The sequence below is a fragment of the Petaurus breviceps genome, unplaced genomic scaffold (genome assembly GCF_028583685.1).
Source record: "Petaurus breviceps papuanus isolate PSGF00001 unplaced genomic scaffold, PetGlider_PUasm1.0 90784, whole genome shotgun sequence".
Taxonomy (NCBI): Eukaryota; Metazoa; Chordata; class Mammalia; order Diprotodontia; family Petauridae; genus Petaurus; species Petaurus breviceps.
The window spans coordinates 3,549,817-3,571,930 of NW_027187345.1; the positions used below are offsets into that span (position 1 = coordinate 3,549,817).

At 37.0% G+C, this 22,114-nt stretch overlaps 1 protein-coding gene across 2 annotated transcripts in view; it reads right to left on the reverse strand.

Moving 5' to 3' along the window:
* The window catches only part of OPRM1 (opioid receptor mu 1), a 149,352-nt gene that overhangs the window by 102,365 nt on the left and 24,873 nt on the right, over nucleotides 1-22,114 (reverse strand). Inside the window, exons 2-3 of one of the 2 annotated variants that reach the window (XM_069069632.1) lie at nucleotides 6,944-7,296; nucleotides 2,659-3,179 (exon numbers count right to left, since the gene is read on the reverse strand). In XM_069069632.1, the coding sequence (XP_068925733.1) occupies nucleotides 2,659-3,179; nucleotides 6,944-7,296 (874 nt within the window). Of the gene's footprint in view, nucleotides 1-2,652; nucleotides 3,180-6,943; nucleotides 7,297-22,114 lie in introns of those variants that run through there. The other variant, XM_069069633.1, reaches the window with a different exon arrangement.

The window sequence follows — 22,114 nt, forward strand, 5'->3', positions numbered from 1 at the left end:
AAATGTCTGTGCATAACTTCATTGGTACTAATAATGATCATACTTCACTAGAGATTAGAGGAAGGAACCTTGGGTTTTTTTCTGAATTTGCAAATGTTGCTGCATTTCCCTCTCTCTTTTCCTGGTGGCCTTGCTCCCCTGTCTGACTTTCCCAGATGGACAGTTTGGGAAGGCAGCCAATTCTTGGGCTAATGCATTTCCACTGGTATCTGACACTGCTGTGACTCCAAAGAGCTAATGATGAAGATAAGCCATAATTGGCCGTTGTTTTAAGGCAGACCTTTTAGTTACCTTGAACTAAACTTCTCCAATTAGCTTGTTTTTGCCCTTACTCTGCACTGTGCTGGGACCATGTCAGTATCAGTGTTTTAGTTCAGAGGCAAATCAAGGTCATTGTCAGCACATGGAGAGCCTGTTGGCTGCAGGGAGCCTCGGTAATGCTTCTGTAGCCGGGCCACATGGCCCACAGAACAGAAGGGGAGTCGGAGCTGGAATTTAGATGTGAAGAGCTCCTAGTAGTGGAGAGCTCACTCTCACAGAGACAGAGCTTCTGCCAGGAGCAAAAGGAAAGAGCAGAACATGGAGTCCTCTGATGCTTGCAATATGTGATTATCGTGCTGCTTAAATGGAATGAAATAATTCAGCTTAAATTTAGGTCTTGAAGTTGGATCCTTATAACAATAGCATTAGCAAGCATTTATATAACACCTTAAGGTTTGCAAACCACTTTACAAATATCTCAATAATCTGCACAACAATCCTGGGAGGTAGATGTTATCATTAACTCCATTTTACTGATGGGGAAACCGAGTCAGGCAGTGATCAAGTGGCTTGCCCAGGGTCACAACAGCTAGTAAGTACCTGAGTGGAGATTTGAACTCAGGTTTGTCCAGGTTGCTTTATCCACCACACTATTTAACTGCCTAATCATATAAATTGGATTCTATAATAACCCTTTACTGTAAGGTTTCTTAACCTTTTTGTGTATATTGTGTGAGTGCATGTGTGTGTGTGTGTGTGTGTGTGTTTGTGGGTGATGTGTGTGTGTGTGTGTGATGACTCCTTTGGCAATCTGGAGAAGCTTATGGATGCTGCTTCAGAATAATGTTTTTAATGTATAAACTAAAATATATAGGATTAAGAAGGAAGACAATTATATTAAAATTATATATGCATGTCATATATATTTCCATATATACATGTGTTATTATATAGCGATATATATGTGTATGTGCTTATATGTGTGTGTGTATACATAAGTTCATATATCTTAAGTCAATAATCTCTGTAGTGTGATGAATTTAGGAAGGTCCATTCAAACTTTTCTTTCTTTAAAATACTGGACATACTTTTAATAGATTAAAGGAAGCTGGAAAAAAAGAAAGCAGAGAAAAAAGAGCTAGGTTGAAGGGGTTGCTGAAAGAATACTGAAGAGGGGGCGGCTAGGTGACGCAGCCAATAGAGCACCGACCCTGAAGTCAGGAGGACCTGACTTCAAATCTGGCCTCAGAAACTTAACGCTTACTAGCTATGGGATCTTGGGCAAGTCAGTTAACCCTGATTGCCTCGCCTCACCCCTCCAAAAGAAAGTACTAAAGAGGCAAATAGGAGACATCCTAGAAACAGGTTACATCTACCACCCATCCAGCTTCTAATTTTTGAAATAGAAATTGAAACAAAGAACATTAAAACACACACACCTATACCTTCCTTTTCATTCATTTTTGCAGGTCAGCAATGTACTCTACATGCTTTCTTGGGAACAAAAGTTCTTTTATTGCCTTGAGAACTGGTTAATGTCATTAACATAAAGTGGAATCAATACCTCTTTGTAGCAAATTCATAGGTGCAATGTGGCTTTGATGGTAGCAGCATCCCATTCTTACAATTTTGACTGGGTATTAATATTGAGGACATATACAGTGCCATCAAGGACAATATCAAGGTCAGAATGATTTCAGATGAAAATAATGGTCAGAGACATGTATGAAAATTCATAAAGTTCTGAGAAAAGGAGACATAGATTTATAGGATTTTTCAGAGCTGGAAAAAACCTTAAAGGTCACTTAGTTCAAATCTCTCTTTTGATATATGAGGAAACTGAGTCCCAGAGTGGTGAAGTAGCCTAGTCTAAGCCTTGTCAGTAACAAGACCAAGGCTACAATTCAAGGGTTTTTTTCTTAAAACTTTGAATCCAGGGCTATTCCAATATATCACAAATAGATAGACTTGTTCTAATATTAGAGATTTGCAATGAAACCCTAGACTGGAACTGTTTTATTAACTATGCTAGTGACATTAGGATTCCACTGATAAAAAAAAAAGTACTGTGGAAACTGACAGATATAGAAAAAAATAATTGTTCCAGATACAAAGAGTTTTTTCTTTTTTTTAAATTTAAGTATGTTTGTACTTATACGACTATTCACAGGAACATGTATGGACTTACTAAGTCTGGAAAAATAAACTGACTTACCCCCACATACACAGACACAGACAGACAGACACATAAACACACAGACACACAGGCAGACACACACACTCCAGACCCCCATCTGAAACTTCACAATTGGAACTCAGCAGTAAATTATGAAAATTCAAGTCCCCCACAGTGGGAATGAGTGATTCTGGAGATGACATCTCAACCACTAGTCATACCTGATGGTTAGTCCTATCCACAGTGTTGGCAGTGGAGGGATGATCACGAGTATTTTGGCGAATGCGCGTTGAATTTTGTTGCTCGATGGTGGAGGAAGTAGGGATACAGAACTCTCTGAAGCATCTCTTAAAATTTTCATCCAAGAATGCATAAAGGACTGGATTAAGACAGCTGTTTGTATACCCTAGAGCAATGCAGAAGTGCCAGGACACAGTTTGGAAAGTAGTTTCAGGGATGGTGACCAAGGCTTTGATGATGACGTAGATGTGAATGGGGGTCCAGCAGACTATGAAAACAGCCACTACCACCAACACCATTCTGGTGATTCTTCTCAGGTTTCTGTCCTTCTCTTTGGAGCCAGACAGCATGCGAACACTCTTGAGGCGTAAGATCATCAGGCCATAACACACGGTAATGATGAGTACGGGCATAATGAAGGCAAAGATGAAAACACAGATCTTCAACAGATTTTCCCAGTACCAAGTTGGATGAGAAAATGTGAGTGTGCAATCAATGGAACCTAACACAAGAATTAAGAAAAAGAAGCAATGTCAATGTTGAATTTCTTTGTTGGTTTTTATCATTGCCACAGATATTTATTGCTAAGGACCCTTGAACAAAAACTAAGGCTAAGCCTGCATATTATAATGAGATGGTTTGCTTATCTGGATATTTCAGGACAGATGAGTTGGTTTGAATTGTCTATGTGATGATTTTTCTTAGATATTCAAAGGATCTGTGATCTCACTGATGAGGGTATTCCCTTCAGTAATTCAGTTTCCAACCCATCCATGCCTCTCAACCTTGTGTAAATCTTCTCTATGTCCTTTCATAATTTTGGCACAGGAGTTCTAGCCAGGTATGTACTGGGGTCAGTTTCTATCATTCTTATGCAATGATGGTAAAATTTCAATGTGAGCATTTGCACTTTGTAAACAGTGGAACACTCCAAATCTGGGCTTGTTAATTGTTTTTGGCTCAAGAAAGTGATGAAAAAGTGTTAATAATACAGATTAAATTTAGAAGTGTGGAATATATTTCCCCACTGAGAACCAGTTGTTAAAACATTTATCTGCATCCCTACTTCTAGCCAACATAGTTGGAGCCTTCTTGTTTTCTCTTGGCTATAAAAATCAATCAAAATCCTTGTAGTTCTTGTCTACAGACTTCTAGGCCACTCCTCTTCCTTTCTCCTTTCTTAACTCACAATGTCTCTCTCCTTCCCAACTCTTGCCTCCTGCCAGGGGACTTCAACATGCATATTTACCCCATCTCAAATACCCTAACCACTTACTTCCTCAACCTACTCATTTCCCATGACCTACTACTCCATCTCACCTCAGTCACACACAAAGATGATTACACCATTAATCTTGCCATCACCCACAAATTTTAACATTCAAAAACTCTGAAATCCCCTTATCTCACCATAATCTTGTAACCTTCACCTCTCCTTCTCTCTTCCTTTCCTTATAAAGCTATAATCTTTGTACCATGTCAATTTCTTAATGCTTAATTCCTTCCCACACCATCTCCCCTGCACTAGCCACTCTCTTATTTTAACCATCTTGACCCACTGATGAAACAATTCATCTCTCCATTGCCATTCTTTCTTGAATATTTATTGCTCCTGTCATTTCATTGATTATGCTCTACCAAACCTCAGCCTTGGATCACTTCCACTTTTTACCTCCTTTTCCTTTATACTCTTTGCTGAATGAAAGTGGAGAAAATCATGTAACTGTTATGTTACACAACCTCAACTGCGCTTTCATTGCTGCTAGGTAATCCTTCTAAAACCTGCCTCGTAACTCACTATCTCACTCCCACAGCAATTCTTCCAAATCTTTCCATCCTTTCTCCCTCCCTTGGCTTCCCTCTACCTCCCCTACATTCTCAGCTGAGAAGCTTGCTTCATATTTTACAGAAAAAAAATTGAGGTCATGTGCTATGAGCTCCCTTTTATCTTCTATTCACCATTTCATATCATCTTATGTCTTCTGCCCTTATCTCCTCCTTTACCCTTTCCTGTATCACATGCTGAGTGGTTTTACTCCTTATCAAGGCTAACCCCTCTCCCTGCTCAAGATATCCCATTCCATCTGGTTTGCTCCGACAGATTTTGCCCTCTTACTCTATTACTTTTTTTCTATCTTTCCCTGTTTACTGACTCATTCTCTACTGTCTATAACCCTGCCCCTGTCTCTTCCATCCTGATGATAGGCAAGTAATCCTTACTTGATAATTTCATCTTGCTAACTACCTTCCTTTACCTCTTTTATTCTTTGTGGTCAAACTTTTGAAAATGCTATCTACAATGGGTGCCTCCACTTCCTCTTCTCTCACTCTCCTCCTAACCCTTTATGGCCTGGCTTCTGGTTTTATTATTCCATCAAAATTCCTCTCTCCAAAGTTACCAATAATTTTTTTCTGGTAGCCTTTGGTACGGTTTATAACCTTTTTTGATACCCTCTTCTCTCTAGATTTTCTAAGATGTCACTTTCTTCAGCTCTCCTCCTACCTATCTGATCAGTCCTTCTAAGCATCCTTTACTAGATTCTTATTGAAATCACATCCAATAACTGTGGGTATCTCACAGAGTTCTGTTCTTGGCCTCTCTCTCTTCACATTTTACACTTCTTCACTTGGGATCTTGTCAGCTTTCATGGATCTAATTGCCATCTCCATGCTGATAGTTCTCAAATCTACCTATATTGCCCCAATCATTCTGCTGACCTTCAGTCTTGTACCTCCAACTGTCTTTCAGACATCTCAATCAGGATATCCAGTAGACATACCCAAAATTGAACTCATTATCTTTCTCCCTAAATCCTATTCCCCAGCTTCCTCTTATGGTAGAGGCCAACACCATCCTCCCAGTCTCTTAGGATCACAATTCAGGAGTCACCTTGAACTCCTGTCTTTTCCCTCTACCTCCACCCATACCCAATCTTTTACTAATATCCATTGATTTCACTTTTGCATCATCTGTCAAATTGATTATCTTCTCTCTTCTTACATTGCTACCACTTGTTCAGGCCTTCTATCACCTGATACATGAATTGTTTCAATAGCCTGCTAGTGGGTCTGCCTACTCATGTATCTCCTCTTTAACCTATCCTCCATTCATCCACCAGAGTGATTTTTCTAAAGCACAGTTCTAACCATATCACCCTCTACTCAATAAACACTAATAGTTCCCTATCACCTCCAGGATCAAATATGAATTTCTCTGTTTGGCATTTAAAACTTTTCTTAACCTAGACCTTCCTACCTTTCCAGTCTACTTATACCTTACTCTCTTCAATGTATTTTTGATCTAGTGACACTTGCCTTCTCATAGAATCATGAACAAGGCACTCCATCTTTTGTCTGTGGGTATTTTCTTTGGCTGTTTCCATGCCTAGAATTTCTCCCTCTTGTATCTCTACCTAGGTTTACCTGGTTTCCTTTAAGTGGAACTTAAATCCCACCATCTAAATGAAGCCTTTACGATCCCCTCTTAGTCTACTCTTAAAACATTTCCCATCCCCTCTAGTGCCTTCCCTCTCTTCCTTATTTCCTCTTTATCCCCAGGAATGAAGATAATACATTAACTTTTTTATATGTCAATTATTTAAAAAATTAAAGAAAATTTTTTGTCCCAAATCTCTTTTGGACTCTTGACAATGAAGAAATAAAAACATTTATGTAACATCTCATTCTGATGGCTGTTTCATTGTTTCATTGTGTTCATATGTTTCATTGACATTTATATGATATCACAAAAATGAGAAGGTCACCAGCACATTGTGTGGGTCCCCTATCGTGTATCCCCTATGGAAATAATTATTCAAGATTGATGAACATGGATCAATTGCAGCCTATAGAAGGGAAGACCCAATAAGGTTACAATTGTACCAGAATATTGGATTTCCCTTCACTGCTGTCTTTGGGCTGGATCTTTGATTTTATAGGCATAAGAAAAAAATGGATGTGAAATTTTTTTCTGCCAATACAAGTTGGCTATTAATCTGTAAATCAGAGCCTTAGAGAATTGTCTAGGATGCTGAAAGGTTAAGTGACTTTCTTATAGTCACATAGTATGTCACAGGCAGGAATTAAATCTGTCTTTTTAAATTCAAGGTTGGTCCTCTCTCTCCTACATCATGTTATCTCTCAGAGATATAGAGCAGGTACACAAAATCAAACACTGATCAAAGCCTATTGCCAACCCCAAATTCTGCTTTAACCAACTCTACCCACATTTTATATTGCACTTCCACCCTCCAAACCACTACCAACCTTGCCTGTATTTTGTGGTTGCCATGAACATGACTGGTAGACCTATAGCTGAGGAAAGTATCCAGTTGCAGACGTTGACAATTTTGGCATTTCGGGGAGTACGGAAATCCAAGGCCTTGACTGGATGGCAGACGGCGATGTAGCGATCGACACTCATGGTGCAGAGAGTAAAGATGCTGGTGAACATGTTATAGTAGTCTATGGAGATTACAATCTTACAGAGGATGGTGCCAAAGGGCCAGGTGCCCATCAAGTAGTTGACACTTTGGAAGGGCAGTGTGCTGGTTGCTAGGGCATCTGCCAGGGCTAGATTGAAAATGTAGATGTTGGTGGCTGTCTTCATCTTGGTGTATCTGGAAGATGAAATAACCAAAAGTAATTTAACCAAAATTCTAGTTTCATGAGAGTACAAAGAGTACATCTTGCATTATTCTTAGTTATAAGGTGGTGGTTTAGTAGATAAAGTATCAGTTTTCAAATCAAGAAGTTTGATCCTTGATCTTGATCTCTTACTCTGTAACCTGGGCAGATTACTTAACCTGTCTGCCTTAGCTTCCTTATCTTTTAAATGGGGATAATAGTACCTATCTCTCAGGAATGTTGTGAGGATCAAAGGAGAACATACTTATTAAAAGCTTTACAAATCACAAACAACTATATAAATACTAGTTTTTATTATTATTATAACATTTTCATAGGTTGATAGACTCAATAATCTAAGATTTAGGGGGGACCTTTGAGATAATCTGGCCTAATGCTTTCAGTTTACAGATAAAGAAATTGAGGCCTAGAAAGAATGAATAATATTATAGATAAAACAAGGCAGCTGAAGCTCATGTATGGTTTGTAATCTAATCTAAATATTTCAGAAATTACCTGTAAAGACTAAATAAAGTTAACTGAGTCTCACTTGCAGAGATTAACCAAATTTTTGTAAGAATTCTCTCCCTTAGCTTTTTGTTCTAATGATCAGGAACCCTCTAAAAACCTTCAGTGGTAGGGTAATATTGAAAAACTTGTACTGAGCTGACTCTAGGAATCCATGAAGCAAATATTTGTACTAGAGTCTAGAAAGCCAATGTAAAAATAATAGTAGTTATTATTTATATGACACTTTAAGATTTGCAAAATGCTTTACTTTCATTATCTCATTTGATCTTTATCACAGCCCTTTGAGGTAGATGCTTTTTGTATCTCTGTTGTAGAGTTGATGAATCTGAGTGCTGAAAGAGGTTACTGACTGATGTCCCATAGCTGAAAAGTGTCTGCATTGGAATTAGAATCTTCTGACTCCATTTCCAATGCTCTATTCTCTGTGCCATGTAACTACGTAGAATATGAAAAGACCCTATGATTTCCTAGGTGTTTGAATTTACCCCATTCCGACCAGTTCATGACAGTAGGTAGATTCTTCTGACTTGCCTGAAGCATATAGAGATTAAGTGTTCTTCTTAAGGTACTACAGCTAGTTTATTTATGAATGGGATAAGAACCAAGGACTTCTTCAACCCCAAGACCTAAACTTTAATCACTATTTCAGGTAACTTCTTCAGAAATTAATCTTTCATAAAGAAAAAATAAGGGAACAAAATTGTCTTTAACTTGAGTAGCTAGAGCATTTCTATATTTATGAGAGATTAAAAAAAAACAAACTAAAGAACACAATTTTGAAGAGGTTTTTTTTTTAGATAAAAAGAAATTGTCTGTGTGGCTTTAAGCTTTAATATCACTGGCCTTGATCAGAAGCAGGCTTTAATGATGTTTCTGAGCAGAAGAGAAAAGAACACTATTGCTGGGTAGCCATTCATTACAGACACGGCTGGTCTAAAGACTTTCCTGCTGCATTAGTCACTTTTCTACCAAGGAGAATCTACATTTTATACCTTATCTTTATCTATAATAGAGTGTTTTATGTTAAATATCAGCTCCTTCACTGTCAGCTTGGTGACTCATCATAACACATCTTAGCTTATTCTCTTATCTTGGAATTCAGTGCTTCTTGCTGTATGGTTGTTTAAATTATTTTTTTAAATCATTTTCTCCTTCACTGAGATGAAGTTGAACAAAATTAGGTTCTCTGTCCTATGTGTCATGCAAAGAAAATTGCACATTTATCTACTGAAACTATCCCAATTGGCATTAAAAAATAACTAAGGCACTGCTTAATTTTTCTTCTTTTAAAGCCAAACAGATTTTTTCAGAAATGACTCAAGTTTTTTTTTCTTCTCTCAATTACTCACAAATTGAGTCACTGGTCTTTGTCTACATAACTGAAATATAATCAGTCGTGCTCCGAGATTCAGTCTTTTTAATTCTTTGTGGCTTATGAAGCAGGCCTTGGGAGGGTAGGGTACCTCAACATCTCCTTCCCCATACTCATAAGCAGCTAGTGGGTATAGTGAATATAACGCTGAACTTGGGCTCATAAAGATCTGAGTTCAAATTCCTGTCAAAGATACTTCCTAGCTTACTTATTATGCATCTGGAAAATCATTTAGCCTCTCTCACTTTCCTCATTTGAAAGGTGGGAATAATAATAACACCCACCTCCCAGGATTGTTGTGAGTATCAAATGAAATAATATTGGTAAAGCACATTGCAAATCCCAAAACACCATAAAAATGAAGCTGATCAGAACAATGGACTATTTCAATTATTTCTTGTCCTGCCATAGTTATATGAACATGATTACAATGGAACGATATGTACATATTGTGAAATGCTTGGCCAGGAGAGGGAGTTCATTACTGCAGACTGAGTGGGAAATAAAGTAGGTGTTTGAATTTACTCCAACTCCAATTAGTTCCCCAAACCATATAATGGAGATGTGAGAGAAGGAATAATTATATCAAGAAAGGAGTCTCATAGTGAAAGTGGGGCCTTTGGGTGCTGTTGTGACTTGGGTAATATCCAGATCAATGGCCTAACACAAACCCAGAGTAATATGTGTCAGCAGCCAAGTTCCTAATCTAGGATATCATCATTAGAAATTGACAGAGAATTTTACAATTCTCTAATTTTTAAGTAAGTTTGTCCCTGTAGTCATAGCATCTCCATAACTGTTCCTTATTTTTTCACCATGTGAGTAGCTCACAGTTTTGGGTCAAGTTACTGGCAGACATAAAAAGTCAGAGATCGGTCAGTCAGTTAATAAACACTTATTAAACATCTCATGTATGCTAGGCACTGTGCTAAATGCTGGCCCTCCCTGTGAGTCTCTGTCTTTGGAATGTGTGGCCATAAATAATCTAAGGCCAGCCTTATGCAAAATTGTTTTGTGGTAAGGACCGGTCTTCATGCTGGACTATAGATTTTCAGGGCTGCTCATCATTCTCTCTTAGGCAGCCATCCATGGTCCTTTCCTTATTCACCATATTAGTCCATTTTAAACTTAACTAGTCTGTTTTCCATCCTCATAAGAGCCTTATTAGGTGACTGACTAGGTAAATTGATAAACTAATTCATGGTAATGTGTCAATGGACTTATAAGTTAGTTCTCCCAGGTAATAAGTTCGATTTTTAATAAAGTCCCTCAATTCTAAGAGTGAGTCTAATGGTCAGAATTTTGGGGACTGTGTCAGATGATGGGGCACATTTTAGAGGGTATTACATAAAGAGTTAACCAACAAATTGATGTGAAAGGCTGGCTCTACATGCACATGTTTGATTGTAAGCGATCAGATTGGTTCTGGTAATAATAATAAGGATAATAATAATATTGAATGGATAAAGAGTGGGCTTAGGAACTAGGAAGACCTTGTTTCAAGGCCTTTCTCAAACATGTACTGACTGTGTAAACCTGAATAAGTAATTTAATATCTCAATGCTCCTAAGTAAATCTCTAAGATTATAAATTGCAGAATATGTGTCAACTCTCTTTGACGGAGAGAGCTTCCTTATTGGCAGTTTCTTATACCAACGAAACCACAGATTTATTCACCTCCACCCCTCAATTGTAGTGATCATAACATTTACATTGTACTTTGAGCCTAAAAAAATATTCTCACATAATAATAGTAATAACACCTAGCACTGATATAGTGCTTTAAGGTTTGCAAAGCACTGTACAAGTATTATTTCATTTTACCCTCACAACAACCCTGAGAGATAGGTGCTATTATTACCCCATTTTACAGTTGAGGAAACTGAGTCAAACAGTGGTTAAGTGGCTTGCCCAGGGTCACAGAGCAAGCAAATATCTGAGTTCAGATTTGAAGTCAGTCAGGTTTTCCTGACTCTGGGTCCAGAGTTCTATCTATGGCACCACCTTCTGATGCAGTGCATCATTCACCTGAAATTCTTTTTCCCAAAATTACCAGGTATTACTAAATTGCCTCATGCTTCTTGACCTCTTTTGTAGGCTTTGACACTGTTGGTTACCTTCTCCTACTGGATACTCTCTTAATCCTCCTAGTTCTTACTATTTTCTCCTAGTTCTCCTTCTTATCTTTCCTTAGTCTTCTTTTCTCCATCTTCATGCAGGTCATGTCTATTTTTCAAGGATGTTATCATAGACTCTGGGATCATAGGCTTTGAGCTGATATGGACCTTTGACCTCGAGGCTCTTACCTGAGATCTCTTTTTTGTTCTATTCTATGCTGTATTCAATGATAACCTCATCAATTCCCATGGTTCAACTCATTTCAGTGCAGATTATCAATTCCTAGACTTAGAAATCTATCCCTAATCTTCTTCCTTAGCTCCAGGCCCATATCACCAATTTCCTTTTATTTTTTTATTTTACTTTTTTTCCTTTTTTTTGAAGGGGGGAAGGTAGAGCAATTGGGGTTAAGTGAATTTCTCAAGGTCACCCGGCTAGTTTTTTTGCGTTAAGCGTCTGAGGCCGGATTTGAACTCAGGTCCTCCTGACTCCAGGGCCAGTGCTCTATTCACTGTGCCACCTAGCCATCCTACAAATTTTCTTTTAGGCATCTCAAACTGGATTCCTCATAGGCTTCTCAAACTGAAAAACAGAACTTATCCTTTCCTGAACTGTCGCGTTGCCACATAGGGGACCTCCATTCTCCCAATCACCCAGGTTGAAAACATCATCATATTCCTTAACTCCTCACTAGCACTCATCCCACATATCCAATTTGTTGCTAAATTATGTCACTTTTATCTTTACAATATGTCTCATATATATTCATTCCTTTCCATAAATATGTATACACTTATAGATACATGTTGTGTCCACCAATTGAATGTAAGCTCCTTGGGAGCAGCAGCTATTTCATTATATCTCTGACACCCAAGATAGTGCCTGGTACACAATAGGTGTTTAATAAATATTTGTTGACTTTTTTTGAGGGGCAAGGTGAGGAAGTTGGGGTTAAGTGACTTGCCCAAGGTCACACAACTAGTGTGTCAAGTGTCTGAAGCTAGATTTGAACTCAGGTCCTCCTGACTCCAGGGCAAGTGCTCTATTCACTGAGCTACCTGGCTGCCCCTATTTGTTGACTTCCTGATTAAGTGTTAGCTGACATCCTTATATTGGCCCTCATCATCTTTCACTTGAGCTTTTGTAACAACCTTCTAATTGGTCTGCCTGACTCAAATCTCTTCCCATTCTGATCTATCCTCAATTTAGCAACTAAAGTGATTTTCCCAAAGAACAAGACTGACCATGTCATCCTACACCATAAACTGCAGTGACTCCCTATTACCTATATGATAAAATGTAAACTCTTGTTTAGCATTTAAAACCCTTTGTAGTCTGATGCCTTCATATTTTTTCCAGGCTTCTTATACACATGTGTGTATGTATCATTTATTTACATTGTTATTTTCCAATTGTCTTTCCAAATAGAATTTTAGCTCCTTGAAAGCTCAAATTTTTGTTTTTCTTTTTATGCCTGGTGCTTGGCACAGCCTTGTTGACTGACTAACTATAAGAATTATCATTACTATTTTACAGACCAAACAGTCTGTGGATGAATGGGAACATTAGGATCATATAGGCATACATTTTGAGCTGATAGGGATCTGGGAGACCATAGAGTCCAACCTCCTCATTTTGCAAAGGAAGAAGCTGAAGAAAAGCGATTTTTTTCAAGGTCACATAAGTAGGAAGTGACAGAACCCAGGTTCTCTAACTCACAATTCAGCCCAGGCTCAAATCTAGATTCAATGATCTGTTGCCTTTTGAAAAAAAAACAAACAAACAACTGAATTTAATCTGATCATGAAAAGGAAAAAAAAAAGTCTGTTCAAAACATTTTTTTTTCAAAAGTTTCTTTTGAAATGTGGCTTTGAATTGACCATGAACTCTTTCTGACTCCAGAAATAAAAACGCCTTTTGACTAAGGATGAACTTCTGAAAATTTTGGAAATGAGGGAAAAACTATTTTAGAACCCAGCTGGCCATTCAGAACAAGTTCTTTAAATAGCCTTGTCCCCTAGGTCTGGAATTCATTGTAAAAGTAGAAATGAATGGGAAATACAGGCGGACAACTGTTCTGCTTTGGACACACTTTATTTTCTGCGCTATTGTCGAGTCAGGACAGTCTAACTAATGATCTTTTGCTGCTTTTCCTTATCGCTACTCAAAGAGAGGCTGGTTTTTTTTTAAATTGAACTCACTAAATATTACTCTGCGTGTGGGGGGGGAAGCATTATTTGTTCTGTACCATATGCCACTTAAATTTCTCACATCTGCCTCACGTTTTAGGTAGATTTCATCTCTTAGAAAGAACAAAACAAAACAAAGGACATCTCTGTTTTAAAATGGAGAATAAGAATGACAAGAGAGTTCTAAGAATTGCTGTTAATTTGCTTCAGACTCTTTATGACTCTATTTAGAGTTTTCTTGGCAAAGATATGGGAGTAGTTTATTTCTTTTCCAGCTCATTTTATAGATGGGGAGACAGAGGCAAGCAGGGTGTAGTGACTTGCCCAGGATAACACAAACAGTAAGTGTTTGAGGCCAGATTTAAACTAAGGAAGATGAGTCTTCCCTACTTCAGGGCCAGTGCTTTATTCACTGCAACACCAAGCTGGCCTAGAGAATCCTGATTTTAATGCCAAGGATTTGTTTGGCAGATTCAATTTAATGAAATAGAGTTGTGTTCCCCAAAGGTGTGGAAAAATGTAGAGGGGAAGAATAGTCAAATAAGCAAGCACCTAGATAATCCAGTATGAAAACGACATGATTATCTGTCAAAAATAGGCTGCCCTTGGAACAGTAATTCATTATTGGTGGAGTTATGAACTGATCCAACCAATTTGCTCTGGAGAGCAATTTGGACCTACACCCAAAGGGCTATGAAACTGTGCATTCTCTTTGATCCAACAATACCATTACTAGGTCTGTATCCCAAAGAGATCATAAAAAAGGGGCAAAGGACCCACATGTGCAAAAATATTTATAGCAGCTCTTTTTGTCATGGCAAAGAACTGGAAATTCAGTGAATGACCATCAATTGGGGAATATCTGAACAATTGTGTTATATTAATGTAATGGAATACTATTGTGCTATAAGAAATGATGAGTAGACAGATTTCAGAAAAACCTGGAAAGACTTACATGAATTGATGCTGAGTGAAGTGAGCAGAACCAGGATAACATTGTACACAGTAACATCAATACTGTGCAATGGTCAACTATGATAGATTTAGCTCTTCTCAGCAATATAGTTATCTAATTCTAAAAGACTCATGATGGAAAATGCTCTCTGTATCCAGAAAAAGAACTATGGGTTCTGAATGCAGATCAAAGCAGACTTGTTTTTATTTCTCGTGGTTTTTTGCTTTTGTTCTGATTCTCCTTTTACAACATGACTAATATGGAAAAATATTGAATATGACTGCACACGTATAACCTATATAAGATTGCTTGCTGTCTTGGGGAGGAAGAGAGAAAAATTTGGAAATCAACACCTTATAAAAATGAATATTGAAAACTATCTCTACATGTTAATTGGAAAAAAATACTATTAAGTGGAAAAAAAGAAAACCACTTATCTATTGGATCATAAAAATAGGCTATTCTACACAAACGCCTACCATTGATGTAGTGGAAAGGGGCTATCCAGTGTTAGTTTGGGATTGTTTCTCATCAGAATATTTTGCATTTAGTTTCTACATACCTATAAATATCCCTGTTATGTGCCATGATAGGATGTAAAACTTCTTGAGAACAGCTATTTTATTTTTGTATCTCCAGTGCTTTATATAGGGTCTGGTACACAGTAAGTACTTAATAGATGCATCCTAACTGATTACTTGATTAAGAGAGTGGATAGATAAATGATTATTATGTTATGATTGAATAGGACATATTTCACTTATTTCCATGTCTCAGAACAAAAAATAAAGGGATCAGATTTCACATAATCCAATTAGTCTTGTAGACAGGAGTAACTATTATTTGACCCTGTGGCTTTTGGTTGGAGGACTTAGAGGGAAGTTTCGATATCTAGAACAGGAAATGAAATAGAGAAATATCACTTTGTTATCGAGATTGACTGGTTACCTGTGCTTCTGCACCTCCCTCTTTATCTCTTCTTCACCTCACATATTTTCACACACAGCACTCCAGAATGCATTCAGTAAACATGTATTAAGTGCCTACTATGTACCAGATACAGGGCTAATTTAAAAAGACTTAAGTGACCATCTATTCTGACAAATACTAGAAAATGAACCCTCACTACAACATACCTAAATGGTCATCCAGACTTTATATTGGAGGTCTTTAACCTTCAATGAATGCAATGCTAGTAAATATTATACAACTGGCTCTTTGTGGGGGAAGGGGATGTAAATACTAAGTTTAACCTGCATCATTAACATTTTCCCTATCATTTTCTTAAATCAAGACAGCCAACAAAACAATGAATAAAGTCCAAATTTGTGGGATTCCTGCCAATTTCCAAGGTGTTAATACGCACACTGAAAATTTAACAGTCAGCTATCTTAAGCCTGTTTGAGATGACTCCAACATAGTCTTGCCTCACAATGGAGGGGATACCTGGAAAATTATTCTTGCACTGAATATTACTCTTTCATAGTTAATGTAGGATATTTGACCATCTCAGACAGAAAATAATAGCATTAAATGACATCTACATAGTGTTTTAAAGTTTATGGAGTATTTTAGAGATACTGTCTCATTTCAATTGATCCTTATAGCAGCTGGTATTTCTCTAGTGCTTTAAGATTTGCAAAGTGCATTACAAATATTATGTCATTTGATCATCACAATTACCATGGGAGGAAAGTGTTAATATTATATGCATTTTACAGACAAGGAAACTGAGGATGGGTGAAATTAAATGACTTGCCCAGGGTCACACAGCTAATAACTATCTGAGGATAGATTTGAACTCAGATCTTTCTGACATGGGTACAAATCTTTATCCACCATGTCATCTTTCTGTGAGGTAAATTCTACTATTATTCCCATTTTATGGATAAAAAAAACTGAGGTTGTGGCAGGTTAAATGGCTTAGGGTCATACAACTACTGTGTGGGAGACAGAATTAGAATTACCTTTGACTCACCTCCAAATGAAATCATGGGGGTGATTCAAAATTAGTTTGGGCATCTTGCTGAATGATTTTTTGGGTCATTCAATTCAACCAATAGTGCTTAGTGAAGTGAAGCTCTGTATAAAGTGCTGTGCTAGTCACTAGGAATACAAAGACAAAAACAAGAAAAATCCTTGCCCTTAAGAAAATGACATATTCTCCTGCACCTTTTGGAGGACAAAATATGTTGTTCAGTTGTTTCAGGCACTTCATGACCCCATTTGGAGTTTTTTTTTTTTTTTTGCCAAAGATACTGGAATAGTTTATTTCCTTCTCCAACTCATTTTACAGATGAGCAGAGTTAAGTGACTTGCCCAGGGTCACACAGCTAGTAAGTGTCTGAGGTCAGATTTGAACTCAGGAAGATGAGTTTTCCTGATTCTAAGTCCAGTTCTCTATTCTCTGTGCCACCTAGCTGCTCCAAATACTATAGAAGAGTGACTTTTAGGACAGGGAGAACACTAACAAGGTGGGGGTGGAAGTGGGGACTGGGAAAGAATGGGAAAGACTTTTGTAGGAGACAAGTCCTGAGCTTAGCCTTGAAGGAAGAGGGATTCTATGAGGTAGAGTTGAATAGGGAGCTCAATTCATGCTTGCCATCCAGTTTGCCTGGAACATGGAATCTGTGAAAGAAGTAGTGTGAAATTGAGACAGTGGAGGTTTGTAAATGTTTAGCTGAATAGTATGAACTTTGTCACTGAAACTGAGTTACTGTTTCACTGAAGCACTGAATATTTTTGCAAAGGGTGGTATCATCTTCTAACTTTGAAATATTCCTTTGCCAGTTGCGTGGTGGGGACAGCAAAAGTTGGAGGCAGGGAACTGATAAGTGGAATAGAAGTATATACACACACACACACACACACAGATAGGTATAGACATATAGATATACATCAACACATACATACATATACACACATATTTGTGTCAATTGGTAGCCATCTCTAGGATGGGGGGAGAGGGAAAATTAAATTTATATAATAAATTTATCATATATTTAAAAGGAATAACAAGTTGTGCACAATAGATTAGCAGTTTCATGTATTATAATTTTTAAAAATTATATTGTTATGGAAATGCATGTTTTATTCCATAAATTAAAAATAAAATAAATGAAACTTAAAAAAAGCTGGAGACAGATCAGTTGGTTATTTCAATAGTATGTATCTCCATGTAGGCAGCGATGAAGGTTTTTCAGTCATGGCTCTGTGAGTGGAGATTAAGGCAGAGAATATGGGAAATGTAAAAGAGAGATTGAAAAGCGTTCACAATTGATTAGATTAAAAGGCAAGGAACAGGAAAGAAACAGATACAGAGGTCTGTGATATATATATATATATATATATATATATATATATATATATCACATCATATCTGGTCATTAAGCATTTACCAGTATACTCTTGCAAAGTTGACTCCAAAATTGTGAATCTGGGTGACTAGAGGACTAAAATAGAGGTAGAAGAGCAAAGGAGACAGAGAGGGAGTGATAATAGATAGGAGTCATGCCTAAGAGGAACAGAAGGATGGCCCACAAAACACTGGGGGCAAAAGTGATTGACAGCCCAACTACCCTGCTCAGCACCAACATAGCACCATACTCCCACTTCTGCTAGAGTTATATTTTAAAACTCTCACATTATAAGAAAGTATATAATTATATAGCCAACACTGGTAAATATGATCAGTTGTTTAATTAGATGGATTACTTATGTCTCTACTTTATGTCTCTAAAATGACTTCTTGTGTAAATAAATGTATTATCAAGGTTGTTAGTCGAAAGTCTCGAATCCATATTAAAATATCAATATCATGAAATTTGAAACTTTAAAGCCTATGTTTGTAATTATTCTAAATGACCTTTTCAATAGAACTTTCAAAGCTTTCAGTTTTCTAAATATATATTTGGGAGTTTTAACTTGAACCATCTTAATTATATTTTTCAAATATAAGAAAAATATAAACTAGGAGAGACCTAGTTCAACATACTGCAATAATTGATCAAAATTTGATCTTTAAAAAGCATATTTATCTTTGCAAATGATTAACTTAAAATAGATATTTACTTACTATTTTTAAAGGCACATAAAAGAAAGTAAACTCTCTCTCTTTCTGTCTCTCTCTGTTTTTCTCTCTTATTGTCTTTTTATCTCTGTCTCATACCCACACACATAAATATTCACATACATGTATACCATAGATTGTAAGTTCCTAGAGGACAAGAACTATACGATGTATTATTGTGTTGTTTTAAATAAAGCTTTAGCCAAGAAGCAAATATTTCATCAATATTGTCATCTTTAACAATACTCAAAGTTTCCACCAAAGTCCTATTCCAAAGTCTCCTCAAGGCATGCAGGTAACCATATCAAAATTATTACTTATCCCAAGTAATTCAGAGCACAATATTAGTCAATCACAGTCAAGAAACATTTATTAAACATCTACTATGTGCTAGGCCCTGGGCTAAGTTGTGGAGATAAAAGAAAGGCATAAAATAGTCCCTAGTAGTTCACAACCTAATGGGAGAAGATGATACACTCAAAGAAGCTGAAAAGAGGGGAGGGACGGTACCAGGCTAGGGACATGCCAGAGTCCTGCAGCCAGAGTGGGAAATGATAGGAAAACGTGTGTTATAGGGCTGATTTAATCTTATGGCATGATGAGTTTCTGGAGATCACAAAATCCAGGAGGTTAGCTGGATGGAAAATGATGAGGTAAATTCTCTGTCTGTCTTCCTCAAACAGAGAGTCTAGTTTAGATGTCAGCTCTCTACCTTTTCCAACCAGATGGAGCGATGAACCCCATAGGCAAGTCTAAGGAGGTATGAATGTCAGAGTTAGTTTCATTTTGCAGAAAGATGAGTTTCTGTAGATTGTGAAATCCACGAGATAGGCTGGGTAAGAAGAATGATACTAGACTGCTAGATCAGTGGAGAGCTCTGCTCTCTCCCCACCTCCCCGCTTCCCCATTCTCCCCCGCTGCGCCCCAGTTTTTTTTTTTTTTAGTACTTCTGAAATTGATGAAATTCTTATACTGTTATTCTGGAGATGGAGTGCTCCTAGATAGATAAAACTAAAACTGGTCTCCTCTAAGTTTGATGCATTGAAGGCAACAAAAGTGAATAACTGAACATTTTGTTTCTCTTGTCATTTTTTTGTTTGTCTATCCTACTATAGGTGTAACATTTTAATAGTGTTGACAGTATTTATTGTCAATATTGACAATATTTAAGATTTTTTGATAGTACTTAGGACAATTTTTAAGGGTTCATTCCAAATTAGAAGGTACCACAGTACCATGATAATATTTTCCTCTTCAAATTTTCCTTGTGTCAAAGTTATACATATTTAAAGGAGATCCAGGAGTACTCCAATTCATCTCCTTGTTGAAGAATATTAGCTACCTATCCTTGAAACCTTATTGCAAAGATTTCTTTTAAGCAATCGGGGTTAAGTAAGGTTTTGCTTTGCTCAAGGTTACATGGCCAGTTATTTCTGGATGTGGTGCTAAGTATCTGAGCCCAGATTTGATCCCCAGGTCATCCCGACACTGGAGTTGGTGCTCTTACTTGCTGAGCCACCTGGCCGCCCCTAAGCAACTGGGGTTGAGTAACTTGCTCAAGGTTACACGGCCAGGTGTTTCTGGGTGTATGCTAAATGTCTGAGCCCGGGATTAGATCCCCAGGTCATCCTGACACTGGAGCTGGTGCTCTTACTCGCTGTGCTACCTGGCCGACCCTAAGGATTTCTTTCCAAATACTTGGGCATTTAATTCCCCCAATTCCAATCAGAGTAAAATTAAAGCTAATGTCATTAGCTCCTGTAGATTTAGACTTCATTACAGCCTTGCATTTATAATGGTTGTTTTCCATCCATGAATTACATGGTCTTTTGAATTTTACCTATCATGCTGACCTAGAACTTTTCTAAGAAATGGAAAGCAGCTTGTTGAATGTTTTCTTAGTATTTTCAGGCACAGCTATATTTTGGAAGATATTTTGCTTTTCCTGTGGAGAACTGAATAGCACTTGTAGAGAGAAAATATGAGTCATAAATAAACCAGTAATTTTGGTGAAGCAAATAATCCTCATTAGTCTTCAAAGCCATGTACTTTAGTCATATGGTGAAACAATTTCTATTGAACCAACATTAATGATGATATCTTCACATTTAGGGATAGACTAATTTATCCACAAAATATATTTATTCACAAGATGCCTTATACTTGTTTAATTTTTTTTTTAAATAAGGAGACTCCTAATCTGATCAGAATTCAAAATTGTAATATACTCTTGTTGGAGGTTTAAGGAACACCTTAGAATTTCCAAGTGGAGTATAGGGATAGTTTTAGTATAATTTTTTTTTTGGTCACAAATAGTTGTATTTCAAGTTCCTCTGGGCCCTGTTCATTTACTCCATTTTTCTCTACTAATAATCCTTTTCTGTTTTTTTCAATCCTTCCTCCCTCTTCCTCATCCATTCTCTTAGAGTTTTATCTTTCTGAGACCACAGGATTCACCTTCCCCCTCATTGCTTACACCCCACAAATTAAACATTCCTCTCTATCTCCCTTCTTCATTTCTACTCTTTCATGTATCCTACCATTTTGTAATGAAGTCTCACAAAAAAAATGATTCACTGGTGGGCAAGGTCTCCTTGTGTACATTTAGAAAGATATTTTTTTACTGATCTCTCTGCTGTCACTCTGTTGCTGTTGTTGTTGTCTTGGTGATTTGTTTACTCCTCCTGCATTTCTGTTTTAGGGGTTGTTTGAAAAGGAAATCATCAGTTCAGTTTTCTTTTTAAACAAAATGTTTAAAATACTTCTTTATTATTGAATGTCCTTCGTTTTTCATTCATGGTTAAGCTCAGATTTTGAGAGTAGATCATCCTGGGTTGTATTCTGAACTCTATTGTTCTTAGGAAAGCATTCTTTTTTTTCTCCTCACTTTCTTGTGGGCAAAGAATAGTCTTGTTTTATTTGATTTTCCCTTTAATTTATATTTGAAATTCTTTCTATTGGTTGCTACAAAACTTGTTTCTGAATTGAATTGTTAAATTTAACCACTTTGTTGGAGTTTGCAGCCTAGGTTTTTTTTTTCCCTTCTGGAGGTTATCTTTGAATTCTTTCAATTAGTATTTCATTTTCTACATTCACAAGTTCACAAGACAACTGTCTTCTATTATTCCCTGCATTATTTTGTTAGGGTTATTTATCCTATCATATTCTTCTGGGTAATCTATGATCTTTAGTGATCTATGTCTCTAAGTATCCTATCTTCAAGATCAGTACATATTGCTTGCAAAGTGAGCATATTTTCTTTTAATATTTTTTTTTGCTTTTCTTCTTCTAGATTGTCCTTCATTTCTGTATATTTGCATTCACAATCTATTGTTCTTTCTTTTGTTTCTTTGGTGTGATTTGCCATAGCAAATCATAATTTTTCTATTTTGCCCATTATTTTTTCTATGCAGGCCAAAAATTCTGCTCTCATAATTCTCATTTCTCCTTTGAACCATTCAGGAATGGTGGTTATGAGGAATATTGTGGTTCCATATTCTCCCCAAATACCACAGCATTCTTTGACTTATCAAATGCTGGATTATTTTCTTTTGTTTTGTAGTATTTATTTATAGAT